The 19,141-nt window shown below is 40.2% G+C and overlaps 1 protein-coding gene across 1 annotated transcript; it reads left to right on the top strand.

Moving 5' to 3' along the window:
* The first annotated feature begins 2,138 nt into the window (after positions 1 to 2,138).
* On the top strand, positions 2,139 to 16,669 carry zp2 (zona pellucida glycoprotein 2). The gene is given in 18 exon segments (NM_203524.1): positions 2,139 to 2,248; positions 2,321 to 2,385; positions 3,917 to 4,003; positions 4,224 to 4,309; positions 6,435 to 6,575; positions 6,647 to 6,685; positions 9,182 to 9,349; positions 9,436 to 9,532; positions 9,612 to 9,793; positions 9,955 to 10,072; positions 10,223 to 10,398; positions 11,515 to 11,606; positions 12,674 to 12,801; positions 14,406 to 14,595; positions 14,944 to 15,079; positions 15,685 to 15,778; positions 16,329 to 16,418; positions 16,524 to 16,669. Coding segments are annotated over 18 exon segments (2,073 nt in total). The 5' UTR covers positions 2,139 to 2,192; the 3' UTR covers positions 16,652 to 16,669.
* The last annotated feature ends 2,472 nt before the right edge of the window (positions 16,670 to 19,141 follow it).

The raw sequence follows: 19,141 nt of genomic DNA, 5'->3' as shown, positions 1-19,141 counted from the left end.
GACTGGTGGGGTTGAGGAGGCAGTGGGTGGGGTACCTCCCCTCTTGGCCCTGCTCTGGTAAATTGGCTTCTGATGAAATTGAACTACTACAAGACAAACTGGACAAACTTTTTGGCTCAGGGGCCACATTGACTTACAGATGGGCCGGGCCAGCGTTACGCCAAGTCTCACGTGATGAGGCCGGATAAAAAAGACCAACGGGCCGTAGTTTGCCCACCCCTGTCTTACAGAGATCATTATTACTGCAAGCATGCAAAGTGCAATTTTGAATGCAATCTCTATGTTTTTTTAATCACAATGCAGTTGTGTTTGCCAAGTATTCCAGTGTCATTGTGGTTGCTAAGGGGACATCTGACCCATTTGCAGCCGATGCATAAAAACTGATGTGGGTACGCTCGCTTAATGTGAATCAGACGCAATTGTGCAGTAAAGTCTGGTAGATGTGATTTCCCGTGTGAGAGTGATGCCCCTGACACTAGACAGGCCCTAGGCTTGTGCGTAGGGTAACTAATGGGTAATCTGGCCCTGGGCAGAAGGAAGCCAATGGCTAGGGGTACAGCTGTACAGAAATACATGGAGCACATGTTGATGCAAGTGCTGTTAATGAATGAGATTTTTTGTGCAACTGCTGGCAACTTTGCAGATCCGCAACTGTGCTTGTGGACAGAAATGACCCCTTATGTATATAGGCTAGAGCAGGACCATCCAACTGGAGGCCTATGGGCCCAATGTGACCCTCCAAAGGATTTCTATGGCCCCCGCCATAGATTTCACTGTATGACATCATTATTTTCATTTAATCTGGCCTTCAAACACGCTGTATGAAAATTAATTGGCCCACTACATGTAATAAGTTGGACAGCACTGTGCTAGAGCAAGTATCCAGATGTATTTGGGATAAGCCACTCAAACAACTTGTAGCTGACTAGTTGCAGAAGACTAAAATTGATTTTGTTGACTTGTTTGAGGCAAGCTACACATACTACAACTGCAGCACAGACAATCACAACTAGAAACAATGAATCTATTTTAAAGGGGTTGTAAACCCAATCATAACACTGTCCCTCTGCGCCCCCTAGTTTTGCTTTAGAAGTTGTCTAAAAAAGTAATTATAGATCCAAGAACATTTACCAAAAAAGTAATTATAGATTCAAGAACATATCCAATCCAATGAGCATTCTACTGACCAAAAACCGAAAAGTGAGAACACTGATTCCCAGCACTACATCAGGCATCTTGCTGGTATCTTACATATAGAGATAATTATGTCATTTTCCCTTCATTATATGACACTGGAATCAGAAATGGGGGTAAAGAACAGACTTGTTCAGTGCTGGGAAACTGTGCTTATTGCTCCCAACTCCAATTGCAGGAACAAAGAACAGGGAGCCTTATTTACACAGATCAGCTGGGATTCTCATTGGAGGATTTTTTGCATTTTAATGCAGCCCCTGGAGATTTGTATTGTGCAATATTGCTGTAAGAATACGACCTTGATGTTGCTGGACTACAGCTCCCAGCATGTCTCAACCATATTACATGTTACATTATTCAGGGGTTTGTAGTCCAACAACAGTTGAGTAAAGTTTGGTTGAGCAGAGCAGTGCAGTGCAGCAGGGTTTAGTATCCCTGTTATAAGTATTTAAGTTGTTCATGTAGCTTATGCCTACTTTAGTGGTTTACAATAGATTCCTACCACAAACACAGAGCCTATAAAACAATATTAATGCCCCACATCTCAGGTTTGTCTTGACATCGTATGATGGTGCATTCAGAGACTGAGTGGCCCAAGCTGTAAGAACCAATAAGGTAGGTTTACCATCCCACCCCTTTAAAACAGGACACCTATTGACTGCAAACAAATCATTGATCCATACATCAAACGTGCAGCATGTGTATTCAATAAGTGTCCTCTTTTAATGGGGTGAGATGGTAACCCTACACTAAGGTGTAAATGGCAAAATAATATCATATCTGTGAGAAACCTGAGGAAAGAGCAACCTGAACTCAAAGGGTTACACTTATGGAACATGTGACAAGCAACCTTAAAGTTAAACCTATTGGCTGTATGGCTAATTAACACAACACATATATAGACATTAGGGAGGAGGAGCTTAAGTTTTGCCATTCTCACAGTTTACAAGGGGAGTTATAGAGTGGTTAAAGTGGGGGGCTGAATTTTGCTTTCACTAATGGGGTGTTCTTCTAAGATCCCAGCACATGTACCTGAATACTTCACTAATGCCTGGTAAATATTATTGTCCTTTATGTGTCTTGGCATATAAAACCTTATACTAATTGAAAGTTTTTTGTCTTTCAGGTTTTTCATTTTTGGTTGCATTCTGGTGTCAATATGTGAGGCTATGGAAACCCTTGATTTTCCAGGTAACTGTCATTGAAGAAATCTGTATAACACTCTATGGTAGTTATGTAAAACCCCTATGCTGCATGGCTATACACCATGTACATTTAATCCTAATCCAGTTTTAAAGGGAGTTACCCTATAACAAACTCCATTAATCAGCTATACAACTCTGTTGGCTTTATTGGTCGTTAACTTTTAAAAAAAATTATAATGGCTTTGGTTGCAATGCTTGAATGTTTAGCAACATATATTGAATGTTTAGCAACATATATTGAATGTTTAGCAACATATATTAATGCTACTAATCCTTTGTATTAAGCACATGTTAGAGGTCTGATTACTCCGTATTCTGCTTGGTTACATGAGCCTGATCTGATTAGTAATTAGCCCTGCAGAATACGGGCTTATGTATAACGTCTGACTCTTTAACTATGCACTCTTTTTACAACTGGGTAAAATAAAATCTGTTTAAAGTGTTTTCCTCCATGGTTCCTGGAACTTTTAAACCAGGAATATACATTCCTCATGATTACAATAAATCCAGTGCAGTCACCATTAATGATTAACCATTTAGCATTTTTAAGGTAGACGTGGTATTGTATTAAAATACTATACTAAATCCACTATAAGGGATCAACTTCCATGTATTCCTGGATATTAAAGGGAAAGCTCATCTTTATATTATGTATTTTGCAAACAATTTACAAACAAATTTTGCAATAAGTATGTAATGAGTAATTACTGTTCACCCTATGCAACCATTTATGTTTTAAAACTAGTAATAATGGAGTAGGCAAGCACCCCATATCAGTGACATAAAAGTTGCTCATGGAGCATAAATATTCTAGCCCTACCTGTTTTAGAACACATGACAAATGCTGAAGGTGGAACCATGTTTCTTGGGTGCCATACAGTAAGCCATTTGGCCACGGAGGAATGACTCAAGGCAAAAAAGTTACTGGGCCCCACTTCATCCTTTATTGTGCAAGTCAGGACCCGGCTGGGCCTCTGTACTCCTGCTCCAGTCAGGGGGCACTATTATTGCATCCCAAAACTGGACTGGAACAATATTTAATCCATTCAGTTTACCCTGCCTAATCTCCAGGCCTATCCTATTCTGTTCTAGTTATCATAACTTGAACTAGCCAGTGAAACCCAACAAATGCTGATATTCATAAAAAGCTGCTTAATTCTATAGAGTGTACACCCCTGCATGCATGGAATTAAAGTAGCCATCATAGCTTTGAAAACAAAAATCATTGAATGGTTGAGTTATGACTATGAGTTCCCCCTGTTGTAGACCGCAGAGAGTGACAAATGAGTAGCGCTCAAGAATTCCCCACAGCCTCAGTCATTGGTAGATCATCACCATGAAACAGAGCAGGTACCAAGCCCCCCTCTTAAACTAGTTGAAATTCCAAGACTATGTTTCATGCATTTCATAGGTCATGGAAGCAACTTGATTCTGGAAGAGTTTATAACTGGGAGTTTATTGGTTGCTGTGGGACTCTTTATCTTCTTGAGTAAATGAAAGTCACTGTTTTATTCCAGGGTCGGTTACATGCCTCAATGATGAAATACTGGTAAGGAAACCCAAAGGGTTTCGCTTGAATGCCTGGCAGACTCTTCATATTGTAGGTAAGAGACTGTTGCTCGTTCCTTGAAAATATGTCATTAGTGTTGACCTTTCTGCTGCGAGATGGCCTGAGAGCACTTTGGGATTCACCTCTGTGTTTTGGGCAGAACGAATAATTCTTGCAGTTAAAATGCAAATAAATCCTCACTTGCAAATTGTGTTGTGTCTTAAATTGCATAGACAATATAATATGCAATTCTGTGCTATACTGTGCTTTTACAGATTCAACTGGTGGTCAGATATTAGACTGTGGACATTTTGTGGATGGTAAAACTCTAACTGTTCCATACAAATGCGCTGAATATCAGGTAGGACCTTGTACTTTTGTTTCCTCCAACTTTAATAGCTCCATTAAAGGACCAATACAAAGGTGCTGCTCGGCCAGCTTCAGCCTGCAGCGGCTGTGGGCACTCAAGCAAATATATCATTAAGCCATTTACTGTTAGTACTAATGGTTTCTGAACTCGGGGATACTGATCTAGAATTTAAATTGTTTCTGGAAATGGACTCATTTAGACTAGTAAGACCTCTTGTCATGTTGGGGAAGAAGTAACCTATGTGATCTCATCTTTTCTGATTTCTCTCTGATTAGTTCTGACAGTGCCTGGGAAAGTAAAAGGGGACCAATAAAATGCCATTTTAGATTTGTTAACAGACTATTGTCCTCAGGATAATGGATATGTTCATAACTGAAAGCAATGGGTAATTGAGGCTATGTAATTATGGGGGAAATTATTTACTCTGACATTTCTGGGAATGTTGTACTTGCATGGGGGATGGTTTTCTAATCACTTCTTTTGGTAAAAAAACAAACAGTGGTTATGTGCTGAATATATAGCTGATGCTGTAGATAAATACTCAGGGTCAAACTCCTAATCACTTAGGATCATTACTTTCTATCTAAAAGGCTCATTTATATTAACTGCACTTTGGCCTGGGGAAGTGTCTGCAAGGAAAGTGGAAGGAATAAACGTCTGCCATGATTTGGCCATAGATACTGAAAAGCTGTTTATGTGGTGAGCATGCCAAATGGATCTCTGCTGGACTTGGCCACTCAATTTGATGTGGTTGTTGGCAGTACAGAATCATCAGGAGGGGGAGCATTCTTAATAGTATGTTGGCTGGCCCAGAACCTTCAGGACAGGTTAAGGCCATCCAATTCAGCTGTGTGGTGGGCCACACTCTCCTCCAGCCCAACATGAAAGTATCTACTGCTTTAATTTATAACCTTGCACCTGCCCAGTGATGACGACAGAGAATTGCACTTTCAGCAGTGTTCCTGCTTTTGCCCTTCAGTTCCTCATCTTGTTTCCTATGGGTGTATATATATATATATATATCAAGATGGGGTGGGTGAGGGCAGATTAGGTTTGGCACAGGCAGAACTTTTTTGGACCCAAACATCACTAATGCTCAATACGTATCTAGCCAAATGCCAATCAGATGGGTCTCCCCATGTATAAGCCCAAAAGCTGCTGATTGGGTCAGGAATGGCAGAGTATTTGTTAAATGTCAGCCTGTGCATGGCCAGCTAAAGGTAAAATATTTTATAGTTGAACGTTAATATGCATAAATGTTTAAAATCAGATGAAGAACTGGGAAATCTGCCCTGTATTCTTGCCTAACTTGCCCTATTCTTGCTGAACTTCACCTCTGCCCCCACACTTAGAGCTGTGCTGCACAATAACCTCTTGCTGTGGATGCTGGCCAAGTGCACAGAGATGCTATGCATTTAAATAAAGGGGCAATAAAATGAGTTAGTGGATATGGTTGCTCATTTAGGCACCACATTTCCTTCATACCCTTTTAAACCAGGGCCCAGTGCGTACTTTTTTTTTACTTAGGGCCCACCTACACAGATTATTTGTTGTGTAAACCTAATATGGGTATATGTGTTGGTACAATGGCACTAACATCCATGGTTAAAACCCAAATCTTTGCCCCGGGCTGAATTGGATTAATCTGGATTGCACACTTGTAATTCAGTGGATGCGAGGGTCACTGTAGTGATGTGGGTGTTTGTTAACTGCACAGACCATTTGCAATCTGAGGCCTGTAGTGATAAGCTCTAACCTAGTTAGCATAGTACTTACCTGGTGCAAGAGTATCCATCCTTTTTATTTGATCTGTTACATTTTTATGTAATCTGTTTTTATGGTAATAGCCTTGTCAGATCTAAGTCTTGCCTTTGCCATGCCCTTCCCTGTTAGTAATAAACCTCATAATATATTCATGTATTTAGATCAGAAGGTACATATCTAATTTATAGTAAGCGAAATAAGAGCTGACAGAGAAACATGCTGGGGGAACCAGGATTAGGTGATACAGTATTTTATAATTTATATATTTTATGTTATATTTACACCTATGATATCCAGTAAGCAATGGATTTTTTGTCCTTGGATCAATAATGAGTCAGTTGTTTGACTCTAGACAGGGAGCCACATCATCCATATTGCATTCTCTAAGGGTTCAGTGGGACAGAGACTTCCTTCCTACAGAATTAGCTGTGATGGACTTCAGGCAGATGATCCAAGAGGAGCAGTAGTGACCTGTACACAAGACTCAATGACAGTAAGTCTTCTCTTTATCTTCTTTCCAAGTACTGTTAATGAAAACTAACAGCATTTTTACATTTCTTCCAGGTAAAAATCCCACGAACTCTCTCTGGTTTTGATGATGAGGTAAAGCCACATTTTTGTTTTGCATTAGAATAGTTCAAGTTCACTATAGAGCAATAATTTACTGCAGTGCTGTCCAACTGGCGGCCCTCGACCCCCCCCCCCGTGTGGCCCCCCACCTGGCTGCTTTGATGGCTTACCTTTGAGTAAGCTTTAAATGGTATGGAGTACTGAGATTAACTGGCCCCCTTCATAGTTCACACCTCAGATTCAGGCTGTAATCAGGCTGTACTGTTTAAACATGTAATCCCCTGTGTTGTTTACACCTTTTAATCTCTGCATTAACCCCCTGCAGTGTTCACACCTCAGGCTCAGGCTATAATCACCCCCATTGTTCACATGTTCACACCTCAGACATTGTAGGTACTGCCTGGACTATGCTGCCTGTGTGTATGGCACACACAGGGAGCATAGAGTAGGCAGTTTATGGCACATAGCATAGGGCAGGGAGGGTATGGCACAAACAGGTAGGGCAGGCAGAGTATGGCACAAACCGTCAGCATAAGACAGGCAGAGTATGGCACACACAGGCAGCATAGGGCAGACAAGAGTGCTGCCTGTGTGTGCCATACTCTGCCTGCCCTATGCTGCCTGTGGGAGGACTAAATTAAAGCACTGATTGTGTAGGTCAAATAAACAAGTAGTATAAATTAGGCCAAAGACCCTTTCCCTTAATGTGGACGATTTAAAGAAAAATTAAGCCCCAGGGCCAAACCATCGAATTAGCCTAAATTTGCCCGATATCGCCCACCCGTAGGTGGGGATATTGGGAGAAGATCCACTCGCTTGGCGACCTCCCCAAGCGAGCGGATCTTAATGTGTATGGCCACCTTTAGTCTTTCAGTTTGTGTGCAATACAAACATACTGCATTTCAGCACAGAAGTGGGTATTTTACATTCTAAAGGAAAACTTGTTAGTGACCCTCAGGGGATAAATAGATTTCCAGGAAAACAGAGCACTCACAGGATTTGCAAAATAGGAAATTAGGTTTTAATGTGATTTTGATCCACATCAAACATTATCCAGATTACGTTAGTCCCATATAGGCCGACATGCACTAATGCTAATTAGATTTGATGTTTACTTTGTTTCAAATCCTGTGATGGCACTTGTTTTCCTATCTCGTATCACTTCCCCTGGCATGAAGTCCTAGCATGGATCATGTCATGCTTAGCAGCTCCCCGTCCAATGGAACCTACAATTTGTTTCACATATAACTGACAAAAGTATTGAAACCAGGCCTCTGATTTATAGGACCTTGTCTAGGAATTGACTTCAAATTAGTGGTAAAAAATTAATGGTACAGTTAAAGGAGAAGGAAAGGTAAAATCACGGAGGGTGCCAAAATGTTAGGCACCCCCCTGTGATTGTAATTACTTACCTGATACCCCGGGCCAGTGCCCCTGTTAGAAGACAGGTGCTATTTTTCTATTTACAAATGTGTAACTATTGGCCCTTAGGGCCTGAACGCTGTAATATAGTGTTAGTAGGGGGTAGGGTTGCCACCTCGCCTGACTGGGAACTTGGGGCAGGGAGGTGGGGCGTGAAGTCGCATCACAGGGACGGGGCTATGAAGCGTTGATCATCATCACTGCGTCAGTTCTCTAAAATCCTGCCCGATTTTCCAAATTGGGAAAACCGGGCAGGTAGTTTTTGACCTGGACAGCCCTACCAAAAACCGGGCTGTCTGGGTCAAAATCGGAGAGTTGGTAACCCTAGTTAGGGGGTGGGTTCTTCCTCTTTGGCCTTCCTCGCTTGACCAAGATGAATGTGTTCCAGGGAGCCTGGGATTAACAAGGCCCAGAAGTGATCTTGCCCTCTAGTGAAGTTGGGGAGCAGGGACCCTCGTGAAGGAGGATTAGTTAGTGTACAGAATAGAACACTTAATATCACATTTTAGACAGTTGAGAGTTAGCTAGAAAGAGCAGCTTGTGTGTTCCAACAAGAAGAAATAATGGGAAGTAGTTCTCCCTGACGCTCTGCTGCCTCAGTGAAGGGACCGCAGTATTGACAAGGGAATGGGTATGGAATACACACCATTTCAGGTGGAAACCCTAGGGTCATTCTGTTAATTTCCTGAATTGGTTCCCACACTGGTGCTACAACACTTGGCTCTGTTTAACTGTACATGACATTTTGCTGCTCTACCTCAGAAGCTGAGCATTTCCCTGTTGTATTTGTCTTGGACAAATCAATTGTTCAGTTCCTGTTTGCAAAGAACACCTGGCACCCTCATCTTTATTTTATTGCATCTGGCAATGGAAAGGTGTAGCTCAACACCATTCTTTTTTTTATTTTTGTATTTCAACAAAATCTTTATTGTTATAACATATCAAAAGTTACAGTTTCATTTGTTTGAATGCTTACACAATAGCTCAACACCATTCTTATATAGAAGACCAATATTGTTGAGAGTCCAATGTAAGCCATGCTCTAACCAACCTAGCTGGACAGAGTTTTAAACCAAATTGGGGTTACAATGGCTTTTGTATTTACAGATGCCGGTTTCTGCTCCTTCTTTCTGGAACCTGGAAGTAAAATTCAAGGGGCGAACTACATTACTCAGCACAAGTGATGCCAGGCAAAAGGGATACCAGCTATCAAGTGATCCCTATTATTTAACTGTTAAGGCTTCCTACAGTGCATTTGGCCTTAATGTATTCAGTGTAAGTTTAATGCTTTATAAACATTTCCTGCATTTTGCAAACAGTTATGTATTTAGTTCCTGCTTAAACAGTGTTTTTGTTTTTAGATGGACAACAAGAGGCTTTATGTGGGAGACCTTCGTCTGGTTTCACAGTTTGGTAGTCCAGAGATTTCTATCGACACCCCAATGATCTGTGCGAGAGGTGAGAATACCAGATTCTTCTATAGTTTTCTTGCCAGACTTTGCATTCACAGTTGTTGCTGACAAGCTGTGTCTTTTAGATCCTCCCACTTGCAATTCTACACATGCCACTGTTCTGATTCCATTTTTTGGTGGCGTCCTGAGTGGTATAAATGTCAACAGTGTGGATATACAACTGAGTTCTTATTACCTTCAACAACATGGAATCACTCTGGATTCTAGAAATGGCTACAGGCTTTATATTAAGAGATCTACCTTAAAGGTTAGTTGACCCATCACAGTGGGCTGTATCAAGAACAAGTTATTGCCACCTTGTTGGTAAACTAAAACCATCACCTGATGATAAATGAACGTACCTAAACAACCAGAGGGCAGTAAATTACATATCGGAGGATTATTCTAATTAAATGTTTTCCTCTACAGGGTGATGGCAAGGACTTTCTGGTTCTAACCTTCAGCTATTATGGTAAACCCGTACCGATGCTAATATTATTAGTATGTTCTGGAGGTACTAAGGATCCTGCTGAGCATGCTGATACAGGTATGAACGTTGTGTATCCCTAAAACTGCCCTTGCTTGTAAGTGCTACAGGTCAGTGGGCATCAGCACCTCTGTGCAAGTGTTTCTGACCGATAGTTCCATCAATAGTATGTAGAAACATCTGCCACCACCATAAACATAACCGTTTTAGTTTCAGCATGCACATTGGATGGTTACATGGACGTTGAAGTCGTTTCAACTCTTACAAAACCTGAACTGAACTTGACAACTGTGAAGCTGAGGGATGGGACTTGCCAACCAAGCCAGATAGCAAACAACTTTCTCAGGTTCCATGTGCCTTTAAATGGCTGTGGGACAACGGTCAAGGTGAGTTATGTATATGGTTCATAGAATCACCAATATCCATGATTTCTATACACTTGAAGGCAGGCAGTTGTTGGGGTTGTCTTAGTCATCCCTTATTTGAGGTTGAATTGATAGATGTTTATACACAACAGCATGTAAGTAGATTTTGGAATATAGAGAAGATATAAAAAATACATCCCCTGTTCCTGCAGGGGATGTATTGTCTGTAAATGCAATGCATTTTGAAAGGGCAAGCAGACTTGAAGATTACCTAAACTATTTGTAGTCATATGGCCTTTTCTAAATGTATCGTGGCTTTTAAGCAATACCTACATTGATTCAGTGAGGGCAGGTCATTCCAGGCAGGTTCCTGGCAACTAGGAACCTTAAAGCTTTAATTCTCTCATCAGGCTACTGATCTAAATGTGATGCTCAATGATCCCTCCACTAATTACTCTGAATTACTGGAAATGTAACAATCATTAGCTAAAACTACTTTTAGATGAGAAATAATTTGAGTTGCAAATTCAAGATCTCTCCTCTCTATCCCCCCCCCCCCCACTTTGCTCATGTTCATGCATGAAGAGGGGATCAAGGTTGTCCTCTAAGCTCTATATATAATCTAATAAATTAGCCAGTAAGAGGTATCACTTGGTCTATAGACTTTAGGCCAAATCTATTAAGCAAAGAGTGGAGAGCCTTACTGTACTATCAAATTATAGGTACATTTTTTTTAATCTCCTATACTCCTATAGGACCTGTTCCCTAGGGTGGCATTGCCACCACCCATGGTTTAAAGTTTTATTTTTTGATATTTCTTTTGTTACGAAGAGTACATCTGTATTTTAATAAGGCTTTAGGAGGTCCCTGGTAAGATTAGATTACTCATAATGAACAGTACTTATGTTTGTGAAGCTTTTTTCCAAAAGTCCTGAAATGTGAAAGTATTTGATCACATGGCGGCCAGGTCATGTTATATAGCAGCGCACTGTAATTTTATTATAAAGGCCATTGTTTGGAATAGATGAGGCACTGGGGTTAAATAATCTGCAACAGTTGTACAGAAAACACCTCTGAAAATTTCAAAGTGTAAATAGGTTAAAATCAGGTAATAGTGTGAATACTTTTTCTCTTTAGATTGTGGGAACTCGAGTTTTTTATGAAAATGAAATTCACGCCCTGTGGAAGGATTTCCCACCAAGAAAAATCTCCAGAGACAGTGAGTTTAGGTATGTCTGTGACGTGGGTTAAACTGTTCTTCATTGTATGGTGTATCTGCTGTAAGAACCTTTAGGTTAATATCACAAACTAACCTAGATCTTTTCTTTATTTTAGAATACTGATAGTAAGGCTGCTCTAAATAATGTAAAAGGTTTTGTGTGCAAAAACTACACACATCCCCATTTCAATGGCAGAAGTCATGGAAATGTGGTGTTACCAACACAGTGTATGTCTCACCTTGACAGCTGGTGCAGTTAGAAGGGAATCTAATGGAAACCATGCTGGAGCCCCTTGTAAATGATTTCAGGCTGGGAGCTGAATAACTTGGCATTATGGATTCTTCTGGTATTTTAGCATAGTCTTCTTTAATGTGCCATGCCAGCCCCGCTAAGCATATAAAGTATTTGGTATCTCAAATAATGTACCAATGGTTCTCAGACTCAGGACCCACTGATAAGGGGCTCCAGACAGAACACTTATGTCACCTCAGAATCTTATAACCTGTATGAAAGCCTTTACAAACTCATCTTACCAACAGGCTACCTAATTTTCTACTCATGCTCATATTGGTAAAACAAAATATTATTTTGTTCAACTTACCCCAAGCTACTTAAGACAGTGGGGCTCATTTATCAATACTGGGCAAATTTGCCCATGGTCAGTAACCCATTGTGACTAGATTTTTCAGGAACAATGAATGCAATAATTTGATTGGTTGCCTTGGTATACTGCTCACAGGCACAGACACCATTGTATCTATTAAAAAGCTTGAAACATAAAGCTTTCTGGTCTTTTGTATGCTCTCTGGACACCTCAATGACTTTCCAAGTTTTTGTAGCTTTCTGTATTACAGGCATAATCTATATATACCTTGGTTACTTTTCCTTTACACATTAAATTGAACTGGCAAGTTAGTTCTTGATATACTGTTCAGATCATTTCCACCTCAGAAAGCAATTTGTTTCTCATTGAACTAATAGAATTACCTGAAATACTGTATACTTGCATCTGAATTCTCAGCACTTCTACAGTGCATATAATATGCCTCCTGTGTACTCATCCAATGCTTTTTCAGACAGACTGTCCGGTGCTACTACAGTACTGGTGGCAATGCATCGGTTATTGTTAATGTGCTGACTCTGCCTCCCCCAGTCTCAGCCAGAACGGATGGTCCCCTCACTCTTGTACTCAACATGTATCCAGGTATGTATTTATATCTGTTTTGTACTGCTTGTATACACACAACTGAGTATACCTTTACAATAGGTGAATGTAAAATTGATGAGTGCACTATTCTACGCACTATTGCAATTTACATTCATTTTTTTTTTAAATTCCAAGATATTAAGGGTTTAAGTACTGTTAATGAGTGAATTTTGTTACAACAAAGTCACCTGCTGGTGTCGGAACATAAAGGAGTCTAGGAAAATGACAGGCAGGTGGCGCTTTTGTAACAAAACCTTCACAGACACATTTGAGAAATGTTATGCTTATCTGTGGCAATAAATGTGACCTCTGTCGCTCTGACCTCATCAGACTCCTAAGCTAACTCTTTCCTATCTTTCTCACTGCTGGGAGTAAATGAAACAAAAGCAGCACCTAGAAGCTCCATGCTTCAGGGGAACACTAAGGTCAGGGCCCAATGGGAATAGTCCTGGTATCCCGGCAGGCCAGTCAAACACTTTACTTTGCTTTACTGTGCTAGTGCTCAAAAGGTAGAATTTGAGTTTAGTTCTGATGCATACCTCCCAACATTTGAAAAACAAAAAGAGGGACAAAATGATTTGGTGCGCGCGGCAATTTTTTGGCCACGCCCACTTTTGTGACCACGCCCCAATTAACACACCCCATTTTTTTCTAAAAATACTCCTTTTATATAGTTGCAATGGCGGGATCAGATGCAAATGTGCTATACCCTCATACTGTACAACCTAAGGAAAACTAAATAGCAACTCCTACATATAAAATACAAATATAGAGAGAAGGCAGTCAGGTATGTATGTATGTATAACTTTATTTATAAAGCGCCACAAGGGTACGCAGTGCTGTACAATCTTACAATATACAGAATTACACACAGGGAGGACAAATGTTATAATAAATATAAGTGAGTTATAACTATCTACCAGTTTTGCCCCCCATACACGGTGCCCCCCATACGCGCTCCGACTCCTTGCGCTGCTTCTCTCCTTATGTGGCTCCTTCTCCGGCGGTCCCAGGCCCTTTTTATAAGGTTGCGCCACGTGTGTACGTGTGAAGTCATTACGCACGGGCGCAACATTATAAAAGGGCCAGGGACCGCTGGAGAAGGAGCCACATAAGAAGAGAAGTAGCCCAAGGAGTCGGAGCACTCAGCTTAAGACCTCTCATCCTGCTGTCACGGATCCTTCTATGAATGTCCCGCATTTCCGTAATCTATTACGAAAATGCGGGACATTCAGGGAACTATCCGGGACAGCGGGATGCGCTATAGAAAGCGGGACTGTCCCGCTTAAAGCAGGACAGTTGGGGGGTATGCTGATGAAGCTACATTAGATTCACTTACAGAAGAATTCAGAGATATAAGTGCAGAGGTAAGGAGCAGTGAGAGGTTTAAGATAGATGGTAAATATATAGATATAGATATAAATAGATAGATAGATAACATGCTGATATGTAAAGTAGGGCTCTACCCCCAGGTGTTCAGGAAATGTTGAGTCATAGGGGGTTGAACACATTTTTCATTATCTTCCTATGAAAACCATGGATTGTGGTTCCTTAGATTGCAGGAGCTGCTTGATCTTATGTGGGTTTTTTTCTCACCATAGATGTCTCCTATGGAACAGCTTACAGTAATAACCAGTATCCAGTTGTGAAAACTCTGCTTGACCCAATATTCCTAGAAGTACAAGTTCTGAATCGCAATGATCCAAACATTGACCTAGTGCTGGATGATTGCTGGGCAACAATGACTCCAAATCAAAACTCTTCTCCCCAGTGGAATGTTGTTGTAAATGGGTATGTAGCCATATATGAAGTGTTTATAACAGGCAATGGTGATGGAATTTATGAAGACACTGATTTACTGGTGTCACAGCTCAAGTTTCCATGGGTTTTTTGGGGGGGTCCTAAGGTCACTCAAGTTTTACATTGCACTACTAAATATCTTTCTATGCCGAAGTGCATTGACCTATCTGTCATGCCTCGTGTTGTCACAGATCACTTTTCATATATTTCACCCTTGTTTCTAAGGAGCTGTATAATGTGACAGTTGGAGCAACTCCATATTTATATATAATGCATTTGTCCATTCCTGACCATATTAAGAACCCGAGATATTCAAAATGCTGATTTTTAACCTTTCAGCTGCCAAGAGCAGATGGATAATCTTTGGACAGTCTTTCATCCTGTTGGCATAGATGTGGCAAGACCAAGTCACAGGAAGAGGTTTGAAGTCAAGACCTTTGCTTTTGTGTTGGGCGGAGACACATCAAGTAACCTGGTGAGAAATGATTATATCCTGCTTATTTTTGAGAGCACTAAATACCAACAGATAAATATTAAGTGTAAAAAGACTGTTGCCTGTTCATAGTCTGTATCAAATTTTTGTTTATAGGACATAACTGTTCAGACTCCCTATAGGTCTCACAATGTAACCATTAATACCTTTGTCTCATTAACCACTATTAAATTACTTTCCCATGTGTTACGGATGAACTAGCAATACCATGTAAAGGGAGAATATGCCCTATTCATCTGAGGTTAATGTTCACTTGACACAACATACACAGGTTTTTACTGGGGATGCAGTCTTTTTCTACATGCGTTACTGCTTATTCTGCAGAGGTAAAAATATCTCCTAAAGATTACAATTAAATTGATCTTATGGGGAAAATTATCAATGGACGGTTTGGTAATTACCATTCAATACTTGGGTAATTACCACTGGATGGTTGGGTGCCTGATTAGTTAACTGGACTTTGGAACAAAACTTCTCTGCTATGACTGCCTATTAGTAACCTTTAATCATGCATGCAGCTTAGAAACTACTAACTGGTTGGTGTTTTTTCCATTTCTTGGTCACTATCTCCATCCAACCTCTTCCAGGTCTACTTTCATTGCCATGCAATTATATGCAACAAACTAGCTCCTGATTTCTCTATATGTTCAAAGACTTGTTCTGCGGGGAGAAGAAAAAGAGGTATGCATATTGTTTAAGTAAAGTTCTATGCTGTGTGTTTTTTAACTATACATTAATAAAACAGAGGGGTACAATGTAATAAACAAAAAATAATTAAATAAAATAGATACCAAGCACTAAAAGTTGAGAGTTCAGTTAAAAATGAGGCATTTGGCTACAAGTTCCAAGACTGATAACAGCATTAGTAAGAGGGAGTATTCAAGTTTAGGCTTAGGCTTAGGCTTGGAATTGGAGGAATTCAAGCATGAAATGGCAGTGATAAAAGGTAGAAGGGAAAAGGTTTAAGATGGGAGATTGCTCTGGATGTGGGTAGGGCATATAAAGATGAATAGAGGAGATAACCAGGAACATATAAAGACAGTGGAAGAGATGTAATGAGGTGCAGTAGGTCTATGAAAAGAGGTTTTTGTAAGTTATTCTTTATTGGAATCCATGCAGTGAACATTGGAGAAGCCAAATCTGTGAGATGCGAGGGAGTATTCTAGTGGCAGACTTTGATTGGCTGAGAGATGAGGACTAAGCCTTCATCTTTACTGAATGTATTTTTCAGATGAGCTATCCACGTATAGAAAAACATCTACAGTGAGTCTGCCAGGTCCTGTCCTGGTTGTGGATCTAGAGTCCTCCATCCAGCATAAAGGTAATTGCTCTAAACACCAAACCTTGCACAAATTGAATGCACAATTGATGTTTTAGTAACCTTGCTCACTAAAGCCATTGATTTTCCTATTTGTATCTGTTCTAGATCACACAAGTCCTGTAGGCCATCTTGCTGTTGGTTCCCTGTCTGTCCTTGGATTTGTTGCAATGGCTGTGTTTGCTCTGCTACTGCGGTCTGTTTTTAAAAGAAAATCCATAAACATGGCGCACTGAGCACGTTTTCTAATAAAAGAAAAAAATAATAAATGAAGGCACATTAGCTGCTTCCTACTCCTTCAGTCTAGCCAATGCGAATACTGGCAAAGCGCATCCTTCAATGTACGGATCCAAAATGTGTGCTTTTTTGAAGCAATTCCCACTTGCCCTTTTCAAACTGATACCTGTCAAAAGGAATAGTGCAGTGGTTCCTACACTGTCCCAAATACAATTCCCCTTTGCTGTGGGAATGGTAAAGATATTGGATAATAACCGTTATATTTTTTCCCTTTTGGAGAGAGTGGATCCACCCCAAGACACTTTCTAAAAATAAATATCCCATTAAATATTGGATACTTTTGTTAACCCATTATTATGCTTATTCACTCGTCTGCACTCAACTGGATTGAAAAACACTTTAAACTTTACTAGAGTTGATCCTCCCACATTATAATATTTCTATATTTATTTTAAATATACAAATGGATAAAAGTGCATTTTACTGGTCTCTGGTTGTCATTTGATTAGTGCCAACAAATTCAACTAAAACTACCCTGTCGTATAGTGTCACTGGCTTTGCAACTTCATTTTAGAGTTGCAATGGTGTTATGGGCATTAAGCATAAGGATAGTGATAACTGAACAGGAGGAAGTGATCGCATTAAATTAAAAACAAAAAAAGGGTGGTATGTAATCTATCTAGTTCAGAAGGTTAGAGTACAGGGAGCTAATTACTCACACAGAAGAGACCACACTGCTTCTGTAGGTTGTGGGTTGGTTAGTCCTGAGATGAAGAGAGCAAGGCTATATTAATGTATTTCCTGTTATTTATATAGTGCCAACACATTTTTGAAGGACTTTACAAAGACTATTCATTCACATCAGTTCCTGCCCCAGAGGAGCTTAGTCTATGGGTACCTATCACATTCACACATATGGTCAGTTTAGTCAGAAGCCAATAAACCTGCCTGTATGTGAATGTGGAGGAACCCAGAGTACCCAGAGGAAACCCACGCAGACACAAGAGACATTTAACGCCTTTCAGATAGTGCCCTGGCTGGGATTGGATTCGGGACCCCAGAGCTGCAAGCCCGAAGTGCTACCCCTTCTGTAGGTCTATACACATTTATATTGCATTATTTCTATCTTCATGCACTTTTAATAATTTACTAGTATTGACTTGATATATGTCCATGAGCATTATTAGAATTTCTTTCTGCACTATAGATTTAAAAAAAAAAAAAAAAAAGCAGCCAATTAAATTACCAAAAGCATACTGCTCATTAAATTTGTGCTCGAGTACGTGCATGAAAAGGATGGATATTTTACTGCAGGGAGTCTAATTCTAGGAAAGAAAAATATATGGTTTGAGTTTCTTGACTGTTCCATAGCAAATTTCACCCATAAACTGACTTTCTGATGGACGAGCCAGGGGAGCAGAATATTCACCAAAAGGCAAACAGATTGTATGAATATCTGCCAGTGGAATCCCATTGTATTGTGTGAATTCCCTCTCACAGCTGGGATCCTTCTAGTTAAAAGGCTCAGCTTTACTTCCCTTCCTGCATTTATGCAATTATATTACTGTCTGCCGCGATTCAGATACTGCGGCTGTATGGCTCATGTCCAGACCTATATTTACTAGTTTTAAAGGAAAATATGAATAATAACAAATAAAACCACTGTTTGTTTTTATGAAACAATGTAGTGGTAAAATAGTATGAAAAGGAATTGGTTATAGTTGGGGTTGCACCCATTTTTTTAAGTGTGTTTCCTGGTACAGGACTATGGCTTTATATATCCCCTGTCCGAAAACAAAATACTTACCTGTTGGCCAGAAAACTACTTGGGATAATTTAGTTCCTACACTGAAATGCTAATCTGGAAATGGATGTGCAAATGTACAGCATCAAAATATTCTCTGCACCCGCTCCTCTCTGTAGTGGTTTTTTTCAACTGCAGAGCAGTGAACTCAAGGGGACCCTGGTTTAGGAAGTGTTGTTCCAGGTTTCCCGTTGAGTAGTGCCTCTATGTATGACACTGATTTGCACCTAAAGCATAGAACTCACATGCAAATGTCTTTACCCTTTTTTCAGCCATCTTTTTGCATTCAACTGTTGGTTGAAAAAGTTCAAAACAAGGCCAAAGACTCGGGGCCCTAACAGGCGCCTGGTTCTAACAAACACTATACCTCCAGGGAACAGTACAACAGTAAATAATCATTCAGACTCAAATTTCACTGAAATTGGCATTTAGGATAGGCCTCCCTTCACTTTGGAAACCCATGCTCTAGGGCCATTGCAATACCAAAAAATGATGCAGGTGAAGATAATTGTTTCAGGTGCAAGCTATTTATTGGGTGTTCGTCTTAAAGGAGAAAGAAAGGTAAAAACTAAGTAAGCTTTATCAGAAAGGTCTGTGTAAATACAGCCATAAGCACTCACAGAAACGCTGCACTGAGTTCTGTCAAAAGATTTGTTGAGTCTGTTTTCCTCTGCCAGAGACACAC

The sequence above is a fragment of the Xenopus tropicalis genome, chromosome 9 (genome assembly GCF_000004195.4).
Source record: "Xenopus tropicalis strain Nigerian chromosome 9, UCB_Xtro_10.0, whole genome shotgun sequence".
NCBI classification, from domain to species: Eukaryota; Metazoa; Chordata; class Amphibia; order Anura; family Pipidae; genus Xenopus; species Xenopus tropicalis.
This window is presented reverse-complemented; position numbering and strand designations above follow the sequence as displayed.